This window comes from Triticum urartu, chromosome 5, assembly GCF_003073215.2.
Source record: "Triticum urartu cultivar G1812 chromosome 5, Tu2.1, whole genome shotgun sequence".
Taxonomy (NCBI): Eukaryota; Viridiplantae; Streptophyta; class Magnoliopsida; order Poales; family Poaceae; genus Triticum; species Triticum urartu.
Window position 1 is genome coordinate 636588961 of NC_053026.1, and position 16092 is coordinate 636605052.

Here is a 16092-nt window from a genome sequence, read left to right on the forward strand (position 1 = left end):
GCCATTAGTTGGCTCGCTTCCCGGTGCCATGGAGGAGGTGGGATGTCTACGGCATTGGCGGTGAGAGGAGGTGGGCCTCACAGAAGGATGAGCAGGAGGTAAAACTTCTCTCCCACATGAGTTGTTGGCGGATGGCGCACCCTCCAAACTAATCTCACGTATGGCCTCCAAATATGAAGGCTCACGGGCTTGATATGGAACGCCTTGCATAAATTATGCCGATCCAGAGGTATACAACGACTCTATTGAAGTGTAATTTTGGATCAAAATAATCATATTGACGATTCTTATAACAATTGAACCATTTCGTCTACTCTGATAGGATTGCTCTAACATCATACTTATGTATTGTACTTTTTTTGAAGTGGTAGTAGTATATCATACCCTTAAACGATCTTAGCAGAACCGCAATGCCACGGTCGGGGTCCCAGCCGCGTGCAATGGAAATCAAAAGCGGGACATGCCAAGAAAATTAGTGGCAAACCAATATGTGCAAAAGAATTGAATAACTATTTAATCCGCATTGCATAAACATAGATATAGTTAGAGATAATTAACCATTAATTAACAATTTGATCAACGTATATGCAAATAGGGGGACACATGATCAGCAAAAGTATGATATGTGGTAGCAGGGGATACGTACATCCGGTTTGAATGACGGTCCAACAATAGGCTATGTATGTAGGCATATATCCTTATTTGTATCAGTTATGACTTGTTATAATTTTTTGTCATACTTTAATGTTGAAGATTGATATACTTTTGAACTCTAATAAATACTGTCTGCGTCCGGGTTTGTTAGTCTCACCATATTTTGGGTCAAAATTTGACCACATATTTGGCCACAAAAATGTTAATACATGTCATAAAAAGTTATATTGTTTGACTCGTTCAAAGTGTTCAGTGATATTACTTTTGCTATGTATAATTTATATTTTATTAGCTTAAGTCATGGTCAAAATATAGTTTAAAATGAGGGTACAAGTAAAACCGGATGGATTTTAGTATATGGCTGTGTGAATATGACCAGCAAATGTGCAACAGCTAGCTAACAAAGGCTGTCACACTTCAGGCCCACACAAACCATACACACACGTACGATTACAATTTACTACGGTACACACGCAATGCATGCATGCATGCCTTGATGCGTTCCGCCCTGATTTCACGCCTTAAGCAAATGCAAAAGCACTTAGGGGGAGTATAGCACACACATAGTAGTCGGATAAAAGATCAAAGGCGACGTTGATGACGGAGTGGAGTAGGTCAGTTAACTTGGGACGTCGACGACCTTGAAGCTGTCGCGGTTCTTGAGGACAACGTCGTACATGTGGGTGGAGCGGAACTTGGTGAAGTCCCGCGGGAGCGAGATGAGGTCGATGCCGCCGTCGCGGCGGTGGAGCTGCACGATGTCGCGGTTCTCGTAGTAGCGCTCCCAGCCGTGCGCGCCGAGGCGCCGCTCCAGCAGCTCCAGCGTGGTCATCCTCTCGCCGGTGGGCACGTAGAGCAGCGCCTTCCGGCCCGCCGCCGGCTGCTCCGGCTGCAGCTGCATCACGCCGTTCTTGAACACCCACACGCCGGAGCCCGAGCCCGAACCAGACATCCCGGCCCTTCTCTAGCTGGCTGAGATGTGCGCACGCTATCGATCAGCAGGGGTGGTGCATATATATAGGCCAGCGTTGCGCGCGCGGTAGACAAGTGCACCATCTAGATTCTAGGGTCGAGATTCTCGATGATTTGCCTATTCGGGTGCTCCTCTTTGGGAATAGTTGCGGCTGGTTTTAGCCTCTCCCGTCTTTTCAGTCGGAAAAGAATGTTCGTCGGGCGAAAGTGGAGGCCGACGTTACGTGAGTATCTCCCGACGCAGCAGAGTGTTGTCTCGTGCACTGCCGTTCCGGAGCCGGTGCTCTGTACTTGCGCACATGCGTTGGAGTTGGACGACATGCTCGCAATCGCAAGTCGCAAGTGCATGTATCTGCCGCCTCTTTGCCTCGTCGCTCTCTCTGTCATCTTGTCACTTGTCCATCTTGCCGCCGCCGCCGTCGCCGCTGTTTTGCTCTCCTGCAAGCTAGTCGTTGCCGACACTCTCGGCCATACCCGGTGCGCCGCTATATATATTGCTATTTCCGGTGACCACCGCACAGCTGTGTCAAAGGCAGGACAATTCTTTTGTTTATTTCTTTGTTTGATTGTGAGAGATCTTTAACAGCTACGCTAGTCCAAACTTTTAGATTATGTCGGTTGCTTGAAAACTAAACAGATTTTTGTAGAACAGGGGCCGGAGGCGAGAGCTAACCACAATTTTCAACCAAAAGATAATGAAGGAAATAGGGGATGTAATCCCACACGGCAGATAAAAACTGCTAAAGGAAAGCTAATGGACTACAAACAAAGAAGCAAAAGGAACAATGTCTAAGCCTCGACCTGCGGTGGAACCCAGAGGGATAGACCAAGTCTTTTGAGGGGACGTCATGCCATTAGAAGAAGATCATGCCTTGGTTCGGTCCCATTTGGCGAGACGTTTGCCTTCCACCTCCACCACCGAAGAAGACCCATTTCTTCTCGCCCTAGTTCAAAGGGCCTCGCATGCGGCAAGGTAGAGCAACTCACCCGAGAGCACGCACGGACACAAGACTAGCTACCAAAGATACGCAATATCGAGCATGACCACCTCACCAAACAAAGAGAGCACGTGGACAATCGTCATCTCACACAAAACAAATCACATTGAGAACGCCTACAATAGAACAAGATCGCCGCTGATGACACGGCCAAAAAATTGAGTAACAGAGTCATGAAGCCACGCCAGAGCTAGCCAGGATCGCTGGTACTCATACCCACTACTGCATTGCTATCGCCGGAGAGGGAACGCGATCCTCTCTCCCTAAGCTCAAGGGTGTTGTGTCGTCGGGCAATCTAGACCACTCGGAGGAGAAGAGCATGCCGTCTAAGGAGGAACCAAATTTTCCTTGGTACTATGCCCCATGAAGTTCAAATCAAGCCCCTGAAGGAACCTACGAGTTCACAACTGCACATACATCACCCCACAACAAGGTGGCGCCTTGGAGGAGTCGGCGATGTAGCAGCATCGCTACCGACCAATCCCAAGGATTAAGGGTTTTCACCCGAGCACGGGGGAAGGAGGAGAGAGGGCATGCATCTCTACATCGTCTCCAAGGAAGGAAATGGCACCCTAAACGTCTTAGACATCCATGGTCATCACCGTCGTCCAAAATTTCCCCCAGACATAGCTCCCGGCTCAACTCCTACTCAGCCTCTCCGCAGTCACAACAGAGGGGACACTACAAGAAATATGTCAACTTGTAACCACCACTATTGGTCACTGAAAGGTCATGGTTTTTCATTTGCGACCTTTTTGTGACCAAAAACAGAAGTTCAAAAGCTGGCAGTCATAAACTGACTATAGCGACCTTTATTCTGGAATGGTCGAAGACGTTTACGACCAAAATAAGCCTATTGTTCTGTTTTGGTCACTAGCAACCTCCCCAGGCCACGTAGGCATCCAGCGTGGCAAGCTGATGTGGCACAAGATTCAGCCCAGTCCAATTCGGTTTTCTACATGGGCCTAGCCCAACAATTCGGCCCATTTATGATTTTTTTTCCTGAATTTTTTTGGGCCTGTTCTATCATGGGCCTTTACCTTTCCACATAGTCCGTTTCCTTTTCGTTTCTATTTTCTATTTGAGTCGAGGCCTGCTTATAATTATTCTGAATAGCTTTTCATCTCAGGTTATTTTGGGCCATGGCATCTTAATAGTACAAGTATATTTGGACGTGACCACTATCAGGTCCAGTAAGAACATTTTTCTAGATAATTTACTGTTCAAGTAAAATGTACACAACACATTAGAGGAAAATAGCACATACAACAGCAGATAAAATTTCAGTACACTCCTACTACAGCTCACTACAACATAGACAGTACATGATACTTCATCCTTCAATTTTTTTACCAAGCACTAGACAAGTACATCTCACTTAAAATAAACAGTATTGTTCTCGGAAGCAAAATACGCCACCACACGCCATGGTGCGCCATCTTACTCGATCTGGCCTCAAGGAACTAGCAGCGCTGCTTGCTTCTTTGGCTGAGAGCTCCTTGCTATAGAGGATGGCTGAAACTCGGATGCAAAGCTCCCTGCACATGACATATTGTGTCAATGCTTGCAGCAACAAAAAGAACTCACCTACCATAGAACTTGCACAGTAATGTATCAACCACCAAACTGTATGAAACAAAAACAAACGAGAGGGGGAGGAGTTTATACCTGATCTTCTTGAGCCTCTCCCCAAGCAAAAGCATCATCCAAGGTAATCGTCTAAATAAGAACACTCCTTAAGATTCTGGAAATGGACCAACACAGTAGTAGTGAAGCTATGCGGGGATCTTTGTGAAGCAGTTTATCGCTTCTTGGAGACACCAACAGTCTTCCCTCTCCTGCCGGTAGTCTTGGTGTGCTGACCACGGATACACACGCCCCAGTAGTGACGCAGACCACGATGGTTCCTGGGAAAGAGAGCAAGGTTTCAAGCATAAGTGATGGCTCATACATCTATGCACTAAGGAAAAATGCTACTGCAACAGTGAAGTTTTAAGGAATCAGGCATCAGCATACATCTATTGGAAACAAAGCATTGATATACAAATCAGCAGGGTCACATACAAGGTACACTAGAAGGGTATACATGAATACATTGACAATCATCAATACCAGATTGCAAGTAATAATAACAATTATGTACCTAAGCAAGTCGACAAGGGCATAGGGCAGGATATAAAATCTGGATACAAGTAATAGACAAACTACTATGTAAATACTACAGTGGCATTACTACTAGGACATCAAAAAAATACTATGTAAATATTACAGTGGCCAAACGGGTGGTGGATTAACACCAACAATGTGCATCGCACAGAAGAATTAAGATAGCTAAAAATATGATGATTACTGCAGGTTCTCAAGAATTCAGCATTGTACCCATAAGTGATGTCACTATAATAATTAGAGGCAGATAGCGATTGAGTAGTGTAGAGGAATTATAAAAAGGGATACACATCCTTAAGTTACTTTCTCAAACTAAATTATATAGATATAGAAATATAATGTAGAACACACAGTGTACTATCAAAGCAACCAGAACCTTGTAAAAGTTTTTGTTCATGCAGGCATTGGCATACACATCCGTACATGCAGGCTTATATAGTACCGCTAGAACAAAATACATAACACACAGTTTGCACACATGCCAAGGCAAAGGGGAGCATTGCTTCATTGCTTGATAGTTGATATATATGCCATCAAAAGAGCAGAAGAATAGCCAGTCTAAGTGAGCTAGCCAAATATAGGTGCAGTGCAGTAGTCATCGTTGCATTATAAAATAAGCCAGTAGTCAATCGGCTAAAAAAGTGGAAGTAGCTCAAAAACAACCAGAACATCTGTCCAGGTGACCCGTCCGGAGTAGCGCGTAGTAGAGCACCTGCACCCTGCATCCACGCACATACGAATCAGTCAACGAGTCCATCAACAAGAAAGGGGTCGAGATTTCAATGTGGGGAGGAAGCAGCTGACCGTCCAAAGAAGACAGGCCAGTTATAGATGCAGAGTTAGGCACACTCGATTGTCGATCGCCATCGCTGCTGGCGCCGCCCGGATCGGGGTGTCATGGAGGAAGCGATCTAAAGCATAAAAACTAAGCAAAATTAAAAGCATCAGCCGCTAGAAGCATGTAGGCAATAGTACTGGATAATATTTAGAGCAAAAGACGTTTTATATTTTGAGACAGAGGGAGTATTACATAGTTCATCAAACCCATGTCAAATTAATCTAAAAATGAATTACTAAACCTGCCTGACTAAATCAAACTCAAACCAATGCATCAATCGACACTAGCAGTAGTACACTGAAGAAATCGACACTGAACGGAGGCAATTAATATGTACAGCTAGCACCCATTTGCCTATATTCTACACTTGAATTCAAACCAATCACTCTATTCCAGAAGATGCATGTACATGCATGCAGCTAGCACGCACCGTCAGCTAGCAATGAGGCGAGGCTAGTTTGAAATGGAGGGGAAGCACAGCAGAAATCCAGCTGCGCCTGAGAGCAGCAGTTGGTAAACCGTGCATGCGTACGCGTGGACACCATGGTCGTTGAGCAAGCACCGAGCTCCTGCCATGGATGTCGATCTAAACTAGCATCACAAATATGCCTCGCTGCAAGAACTAGCTAAACATGCATAACCATTAAGAAAAAAGCTCCTGCAATGCATGAAAAGACCTGAATGCAGATCGAGCTAGCTAGGTAGGCAACTACAGAGAAGAGATCAACATCCGATGAAGATCTTATAAAGATCAACATCAGGTTACCATACACACATAGGATCGCACCAAACGACCGGGCTCCACAATCACGAAGAAGATTAGTGGGAGATCACGGAACAGAGCAGTAGTAAAATGGAGTACCAAGCATCCAAATTCATAGGACAGATAAACATAACAGTAAGGCCACTTCTTCTTGATTCAATAGTACTGGATTAATTTGTCATACCACTTCTTCTTGGTGAATGGATCCACGCTGCAAAACCACGAGAAACAAGGCCAGAAACCGGACCAGCTCATGACGAAGGAAGAGGAGATGAAACAGATCCTAAATCATATGCCTAACGCCTACGAAACAAGCAAAAGCATCAAATCGAAGCAACCTGAACTGGCGGACATCGCGTGGTGGGAGATGAGTCAGCGGCACGCGTCGCTGGAAACAGTGCTCTCACCGGCACCGTCCTTGGCCAGCTCAACAGAGCCCGCGTTGGCCGCCCTCTGGACGCCTGCGCCACCGCCCTCCGTGCCAGAGCCGGCGGCCCCGGCGACAGCGGCAACCTCCTCCTCCTGGACGTGGCCGTCGTCCGCGTCGAGCGACGAGTGCGGGCGCTTCTGTGCGGGCATTCCGGCCGCCTGGCTGCCCTCCCCGCTCCTTGGCGCGGCGCTCGTCGCGGGGGAGAGGATGGTCGGGCGCGTGCGGGCGGGCGGAGGAGTGAGAGGGAGGAGGAAGGAGGTGGGTGGAGGCGGGTCGAGTCGAGGGGGAGGCGGATCGAGACGGATTTGGGGAGCGTGAGAAGGCGGCTCCAGATGGATCTGGGGAGCGCGAGGTGGGTGGAGTCTGTTCTGGGGAGCGCGTGCGTGAAGGACCGGCGGTGGGGAAAAGGGAGCGGCGGTGGTGGGGAGAAGGTAGTGGCGGCGGGTGGGAGAAGGGAGCGGCAGCGGGGAGGGAAGGGAGCGGCGGCGGCATACGAGAGATGTGCTAGGGTTTCGTGGGTGGACGAGGGTGAGAGGGATGAGAGGGGCACGGGGTGATTCGGGAGGGGGATGAGAGCGACGAGGGCTACCGAGGGCTACCGTTCGATCCGGAGCATCCGACGATGCTTAATCCATGATCCGCGTGATATGTTTTTGGACCAATCACAACGCAGTATCTCTTCGATGGTGTTATGACCATTTAAATTGGTCGTGATCGATTAAAAATAAGATGCTAAATCATGTCAGCTTTTTTACGGCCTAGAAAATTTATAAAAATAAATAGAAAAGAAAACCCTTAGCATTGTGTCACCAAGTGTGATCTACGTTTCAGTAAAAATAACAAAATTTGAATAATACAAATATCTCTAAAAGGTATTATCCAAAATGAGTGTTTTTTAAGACAATCATTTTTCGAGAGCCCAAAATTAGTTTTTTTTGTGAAGGACCTACAATATATTTGTTGCAAAATTAGACCAAATCAATTTTCTAAAATACTAGGCCATGTTTAATGCACAATTGACCAAATGGTTGGGTGTCAAAAGTTTTGATCCACCTCTGATGAAAAAGACAAATTCCGCCGATTCAGCTGGAAGCGGGTCAAATTTGAACTGCAGTTGCCTCATAGTTTGCTCTTTATTTTTTTACAAAAATCATTTCTAGGTACATAAGTATCTATTTAATCATAGAAACACCAAAAAAAAATCCAAGATTCAACCACTAGCTAGGAACGGTCATTCCCGCCGTTTTGACCGCATTTTGAAACGGGCATAAAAAATTCAATAAAATCAAAAAATTGGGAAACCTTCGCATTGTGTCATTATATGTGGCCAAGTTCCTAGGAAAAATAACAAACTTGTAATACGGCAATTATTTTAAAAAATGTTCTCAGAAACGAGCTATCACGTGTGGAGATCAATGGCTTTCAAGCCAAATGATCAATCTTATGGCCACATCCATGGCATAGTTTGTTCAAATGATCTCATATTGTGCACAAGGGTGCATATTGGAATGGCAAACAATGTTGCCTAAGGAAGATTTCATTTTCTTTGGACGAAAAAACCATTTTCCATTTTTTTAGTGCCCAAAAGGAGGTTTTTTTGTGAAGGACCTACCATATAATTGTTGCAAAATTGGACCAAATCAATTTTCTAAAATACTAGGCCATGTTTAATGCACAACTGACCAAATGGTTGGGTGTCAAAAGTTTTGATCCACCTCTGGTGAAAAAGACAAATTCCACCGATTCAGTTGGAAGCGGGTTAAATTTGAACTGCAGCTGCCTCATAGTTTGCTCTTTATTTTTTACAAAAATCATTTCTAGGTACATAAGTATCTATTTAATCATAGAAACACCAAAAAAATTTCAAGATTCAACCACTAGCTAGGAACGGTCATTTCCGTCGTTTTGGCCGCATTTTGAAACGGGCATAAAAAATTCAAAAAAAATCAAAAATTTGGGAAACCTTCGCATTGTGTCATTATATGTGGCCAAGTTCCTAGGAAAAATAATAAACTTGTAATACGGCAATTATTTTAAAAAATTGTTCTCAGAAACGAGCTATCACGTGTGGAGATCAATGGCTTTCAAGCCAAATGATCAATCTTATGGACACATCCATGGCATAGTTTGTTCAAATGATCTCATATTGTGCACAAGGGTGCATATTGGAATGGCAAACAATGTTGCCTAAGGAAGATTTCATTTTCTTTGGACGAAAAAACCATTTTCCATTTTTTTAGTGCCCAAAAGGAGGTTTTTTTGTGAAGGACCTACCATATAATTGTTGCAAAATTGGACCAAATCAATTTTCTAAAATACTAGGCCATGTTTAATGCACAACTGACCAAATGGTTGGGTGTCAAAAGTTTTGATCCACCTCTGGTGAAAAAGACAAATTCCACCGATTCAGTTGGAAGCGGGTTAAATTTGAACTGCAGCTGCCTCATAGTTTGCTCTTTATTTTTTACAAAAATCATTTCTAGGTACATAAGTATCTATTTAATCATAGAAACACCAAAAAAATTTCAAGATTCAACCACTAGCTAGGAACGGTCATTTCCGTCGTTTTGGCCGCATTTTGAAACGGGCATAAAAAATTCAAAAAAAATCAAAAATTTGGGAAACCTTCGCATTGTGTCATTATATGTGGCCAAGTTCCTAGGAAAAATAATAAACTTGTAATACGGCAATTATTTTAAAAAATTGTTCTCAGAAACGAGCTATCACGTGTGGAGATCAATGGCTTTCAAGCCAAATGATCAATCTTATGGACACATCCATGGCATAGTTTGTTCAAATGATCTCATATTGTGCACAAGGGTGCATATTGGAATGGCAAACAATGTTGCCTAAGGAAGTTGTCACTTTCTTTGGACGAAAAAATCATTTTCCATTTTTTGAGTGCCCAAAAGGAGGTTTTTTGTGAAGGACCTACCAAATAATTGTTGCAAAATTGGACCAGATCATTTTTCTAAAATACTAGGCCATATTTAATGCACAATTGACCAAATGGTTGGGTGTAAAAAGTTTTGATCCACCTCTCATGAAAAAGACAAATTTCCGCCGATTTAGTTGGAAGCGGGTCAAATTTGAACTGTAGCTACCTTGTAGTTTGCTCTTTATTTTTTTCAAAAATCATTTCTAGGTACATAAGTATCTATTTAATCATAGAAACACCAAAAAAGTTCCAAGATTCAACAACTAGCTAGGAACGGTCATTCCCGCCGTTTTGACCGCATTTTGAAACGGGCATAAAAAATTCAAAAAAAATCAAAAAATTGGGAAACCTTCGCATTGTGTCATTATATGTGGCCAAGTTCCTAGGAAAAATAACAAACTTGTAATATGGTAATTATTTTAAAAAAGTGTTCTCAGAAACGAGCTATCACGTGTGGAGATCAATGGCTTTTAAGCCAAATGATCAATCTTATGGCCACATCCATGGCATAGTTTATTAAAATGATCTCATATTGTGCACAAGGGTGCATATTGGAATGGCAAACAATGTTGCCTAAGGAAGTTTTCATTTTCTTTGGATGAAAAAATCATTTTCCATTTTTGAGTGCCCAAAAGGAGGGTTTTTTTTGTGAAGGACCTACCAAATAATTGTTGCAAAATTTGACCAAATCAATTTTCTAAAATACTAGGACATATTTAATGTACAATTGACAAGATGATTGGGTGTAAAATATTTTTATCCACCTCTCGTGAAAAAGACAAATTTCTGCCGATTCAGTTGGAAGCGGGTCAAATTTGAACTGCAGTTGCCTCATAGTTTGCTATTTATTTTTTCCAAAAATCATTTCTGGTTACATAAGTACCTATTTAATTATAAATACATGGTTTGGTGGCGATACGTCGAGGTTTGGGTGGTGGCCGAGGGCCCCAACTCTAGAGCACGTAAACCCGCATGCCCGCCGCGTGGTCACTGCGTGACCGTGGTGTTGCCATGTGATCTGGGCGGCCTAGGCATGTCTAGTGGGTTGGGCACTCCCCAGGTAGGTGCTAGGAAGAAAATTACAACATAAGATTCTCACGAGGAGACCGATCGATACTCAAACATGAATTAGCAGCCAAGTGTTTGATTAGAGGTACGGGAAATGTACATGGCTAATGGGCGTGAGTTTTGGCTGAGGATGATCAGTTACTAAGAAGACCGTCTTCACAAATTTTCAGCTCAAAAGGAGGAGCCTAGGTGGTACTTGCTTTGCAAACTACCACACTGGACATGACTACGAATGTTGAAGCTCGGCTCAAAATAATAAATGGATTGAGCTGGCATTTGGTGGAGGATGGTTATTTGGTCATAGGAAAGCACTGTGGAAAATGGATACTATTTGGACATGCCAAAGTGGTACTTCCTTCACAAACTGTTATTCTGAACAGAATAGAAAAATGAATATTTTTGAATTATTTTTGAACTAGGCAAGGAAGGTTTTTACATATTTGACGAAGATATGGCCCAAAGAATTTGTGAGATTTTTTTGGGAATTTTGGGAATGACAGAAATATAGGTTGCTTCACAACCTAGGGCAAAAACTGCCACATGGACATGACACATAGGCAAAACTGATGAGATGGCGCCTAGTCATAGCAACCCACCACAATTTACAAGGCTATGACCATCTATATTGGTCGTTAACAACTAGAAATAAGGCAGCGGACTAGTGCTGTTTGCTTTATGACCATTTCCTCTAATGAAATTATGACCTTTCTAACCAAAATGGTCATTATGGTTTAGGGTTTAGAGCCCCCCAGACAGGTTTTGACCAATTGGTCTAAAATGGTCATAAATTTATGACCAATTCTTCGAGGGTCACTGACAGAAGGTCATAAGTTGACATATTTCTTGTAGTGGGAGACGGAAGTCGACACTATAGAAAATGCCCTCCACCACCGGAAGGGCGCAACCCTCACCGCCGAGTCCGCTGCCTCTGAGCCCTGGGTCCTTGCCCGAGAAGAGGAATGGCCGAAGACCTCGCTGCCACCCTTGGTGGCTATGTGTGAGATTCCCGGTGGCTATTTTGGCGAAAGCGAGGGCAGAGGGAGAGAAGGGAACAACGACATGGAGAAAACCTAGTTTCCCCCGAGTATCCCTTGGGTGACGATGTGAGGGACAGGCTGAGGTAACAAAGTGGTAATTAATTTCTGATTTCGTTCTACCGATAGAGGTAATGAATCAACAAGTGGGGAACACATGGCTCAAAATTATGTTGGTGTAGTCTTTTATGGTGGTTGCTTTCATAGTGATGACGAGAGGACACATGGCATAGTAATGGGTTCACACCTATGAGTCAAAGAGGAGAATAGTTATTGTGAAGAAGAGCTAGCATTGGGACTTGCGTTGGGTCGGGTTAGCAGTGCATGGCTATGTCAAGCGTCGGACCGTATTGGGCTTGGGTCAGCCGTCTTGGTCAATCCATCGCCCCATGCTTGCGTGGCACATGCGCCTCAATGAAGGCTCAAGAACAACACACAATGCATTATATCCCTCTCAGACCTTGCCGCATGAACCTGGTCCGACAAGTTGGTGTTACCTATTTCAGGCACTCGTGGGCTGACCCAACTAACAGAAGTGGGCGAGCGATGATCGGTTTCCTTTTCGTTCTCGGTGTGATTTTTTCCCTTGTACCCTTTTGTTAGTTTTCTTCTTCAGGTTTTTTGTTTTCTAGTATATTTTTCCTTGCTTCATTTAGCCAGTTTCTTTGTTTTCTTTATTTTGTGTATTTATTAATGTTGAGGATATCATTTATCGTTAGCGTCTCGGTTAGCTGGGGATTAGAGATTAATCGGAAATCGGCCGATTAATGGATTTTATCGGTCGATTATTAATCGGCCATTTTTTTGCAAATCTCATGTTCCCAACACGAAAATATGCTATATTCAACATCAAAACAATATTGAACAGAAGTGTTACCTTGATTCCTAGCCTTTAAATCCTCGTATAATGACAAACAAAATAGGACAACGGTACATATAGTGTAACAAGGTCCACAAAACACAAATAAACATAGTTATTGCAAACATAGTGTTATGAATAGGCCCGATTTATCGGTAGATTCCCAAAAAATCACTTCTCACAGCGACAAATTTGCCCAAACGATAAACGGTGAAGATAAGGCATAATCTTATCGGTCACCCCAAGAGTAGTGATAAATCAGACGATAAATCGCTGAATCGGAAGATTTTTTTAACAGTGTTTTTATCTTTTTCAAAATTAATGATCATTTTAAAAAAAAATTACCTATATTTTTTCATGATTATTTAAATTTTCAATCAAGTTTTGAAATACATGAATATTTTAATATATATCCTAACATTTTTCAGTTAACTTTTCTAAATTCGTAATTTTTTAGGAACATATGAACATTTTAAAATTCATAGCTTTTTAAAAAACAATCGAGATCACTAGTTAAAGTTCATGGACATTTTTAAAAATTCAAGAATATTATTTAAAATTAAAGAAAAAAATTAAATCATGCAAAATAATAATTTTGTGATATTTTTTCACTTCCAATTTATGGTATTTTGAAAGTCTATAGTTTCTACCAACCGATTTTCCAAAAGAAGACGAACCTAAGCGAAAGAAAATTGCTCAAAGTGAATGAATGTTCGCACAGGAGGTGCCTCAAAGTGAATGAATGCCGGCTATGTCGGTTCATCATGCTTCTTAATATTGCACGCACAGCAGGCTATTCCCATCTAAGAATGAGCATCGTTTGATACATTTACACGGCTCAAAAGGGCCGTTTGCAACTTTAGTTCATCCTGAATGTATGAACACCTTCTGATGTAGGAGTACTATTTTTTTTTTTCATATTTACTAATGTTGCAGTCATTAATCTGGAGCGTAGGCGCAGCCGTTAAACTGTTGTGATTGCGAAACCACGATGGCTTACCTATTAATGTTTGTAGATATGGTTGTCGTGGCCTAATGACCTGCTGTTGTACATGTTTATTTGCCGGCAAGTCGTAAGAGCATCACCTCAGATTGTTATTGCTTTTTTTATTCTTACCTTGTAGGCCATGGAGTGCCTTGATTGCAAGAACACGTATGATGTGTGTGGAGATGTTGAGGGACCAAGTTGCCACATATCTGTTCCAATGACAACTTTCTATTGGTTTGTCACGATGTTACTCTACTGTTTTTCAACCTTGTCAATCAGATGTGCTTTTGGAACATTGGAAGATGTATGCAAACCATGAGGCCTTATTCGGTTTGGAGGATTTTTATAGGAAAAACATGGGAACAAGGATTCCAGAGAAAAATTTCCTATATATGCATTCGGTTTGTAGGAAATGCGTAAAGGAATTTCGTAGGAATACTATTCATTCCCTATGCTTTTGGAGAAAACTACACATCCACTCAAAGCTCATTTTGCGCGTAGGAACGAGGCAAGTCAATTTCTTAGGGTGGCAAGTGCCATCCTATCAAATTCCTATACTACTCTAAATTCCTACGGTTAGATTTCCTCCAAACCGAATGAGCCCTGAATGTTGTTGACATCAAAGATGGCTACATGGTAAGTGAGCATAACTCTATTACTATGTTAACACAAGTTATTGTCTCATAAATTTTATGTTTGCATTTGATAGAGGATTCCGAAGAAAGCTCTCTTGTTGAAAGCACCACGGGTGATATGGATGAATCGGTGCAGGTTCCCATGTAACGGCTTCTTTCAAAAAGGCAAACGATGGCAGACCTGTCATACAAGGCGGTTTTCGGAAGTATGTCGGACAACTTGATTTGGAGGAAGACGATCTTGTGGTTATTACAATTCACAGGCGCGCTGGGTCTCCCTCCACAACAGTCCGGATCTGCATCCTATCTTAAACTACTAAATTATGCATATGCACTAGGGGCAATAACGATATATACATCGATGCCAGACTGCTACTCGGCTTAGTGCTGGAATTATTCCAACTAGCAGGCTACGTCGCTGTTTTAGGCCAGGGGAATTATATCTCGCTTAAAGCGAGACGTAGCTCCACCTCGCGGGCACGGCTATGTCTCAGACTCTCAGTAGAGCGTTTGTGCATCTATACACCCAGTTTCAATTTTCTCCCTCATTTTTTCCTTTTTCTAATTTTTTAAACAATTCACGAAATTTTCAAATATATATATATTCCAGTAAAACTTACTTATGTTTTAAAAACAAATTGTGCCGCTTTCAAAAAATTGTTGATAGCATTTGAATATTATATCAATGCATATTTAAAAAACAATGTATAAAATATATTCGAAAACATAGTTCAAAACACGAGTTTGCAAAAAAAGTTAAACATGAATTTTCAAAATGGTAAATGACTAAAAATTAATGGTTCAGATGTATATGAAAAATGCATGTTGTTTATGAAAAAATGTAGACGTAAGACATGTATCTGACAAAAATCATTGTATTTAAAAAGTGTTAAATATGTATCAAAATTATTCCTTATGTATAAGAAAAAAATTGAATGAAACCCCCCGCTCCATTTTTTATTAATGAAGCGAACTGGAAACAGTCAACCACGAGTTCAAACTATGTATAAGAAAAATGTACAATGTATATCATCAAAGTAGACAACGAAATGTGTCGAGGCACGACTTAAAAATGTGAAACGTATAAAAAATAATGTTTCATAACTATACAAAAAATGTACAACATGTATAAAAAAGTAGACATAAAAGCATATATTATAGCAAAATGTTAATGACGTATTTAACAATTGTTAAACATGTATAAGAAAATTCTTCACGTATACAAAAATTGTAGACATAAAATATATATATTTCGAATAATTTAATCATGTATTGGAAAATTGTTAAACATATATAAAATAATGTTCTTGATGTATACAAAAAATGTACATTGTTTCTGAAACAAATTGACATGTGTTGAACAAAAAAGAAAAAACAAAGTAAAGCGAATAAAACAGTGGAACAAAGTGAATATCGAAGAAAATCCAAGGAAAATCGAGTAAGAAACAAAGAAAAATGAAGAAAATGAAAAAGAACAAGAATAAGAAAAAACCGAAGAAAAACAAAAGACCTAGTGTAAAATAGTGGAAAACAGTCAACCTGATGCTACAGTAATGGGCCAGCCAAATCGAGACGTAATACGTCTCGGTACGGGTGACATATAGCTCCTGAGCTGCCTCGCCTCTAGCGCTGGGGGCACACTCGCTTTAGTGGGTCAGCTAATTAAAGCGGTTTTGGAAACCCGTCTATAGAACCTTTCATGCTTTTTCTTTCTTTTTTTCCCTATTTTATTCGTTTCTTTACTAGATT

General features: G+C 41.7%; 1 protein-coding gene and 1 long non-coding RNA gene across 2 annotated transcripts; both read right to left on the bottom strand.

The window, feature by feature from the left end:
* Nucleotides 1–955: 955 nt before the first annotated feature.
* LOC125506407 (flowering-promoting factor 1-like protein 5) lies at nt 956–1657 on the bottom strand. The gene has a single exon (XM_048671225.1). The coding sequence runs from the start codon at nt 1604–1606 to the stop codon at nt 1274–1276; it is 333 nt and encodes a 110-aa protein (XP_048527182.1). The 5' UTR covers nt 1607–1657; the 3' UTR covers nt 956–1273.
* A 2664-nt stretch (nt 1658–4321) lies between these two features.
* LOC125506408 lies at nt 4322–5696 on the bottom strand. Its single transcript, XR_007282654.1, has 3 exons — nt 5595–5696; nt 5454–5509; nt 4322–4531 (listed from the first exon to the last, which is right to left on the bottom strand). It is a non-coding gene; the product is annotated as an uncharacterized LOC125506408 (long non-coding RNA).
* Nucleotides 5697–16092: the final 10396 nt, after the last annotated feature.

Bases quoted from the DNA above. Each gene is read 5' to 3' on its own strand.
- LOC125506407 (XM_048671225.1), bottom strand. From the start codon at position 1,606: ATGTCTGGTTCGGGCTCGGGCTCCGGCGTGTGGGTGTTCAAGAACGGC.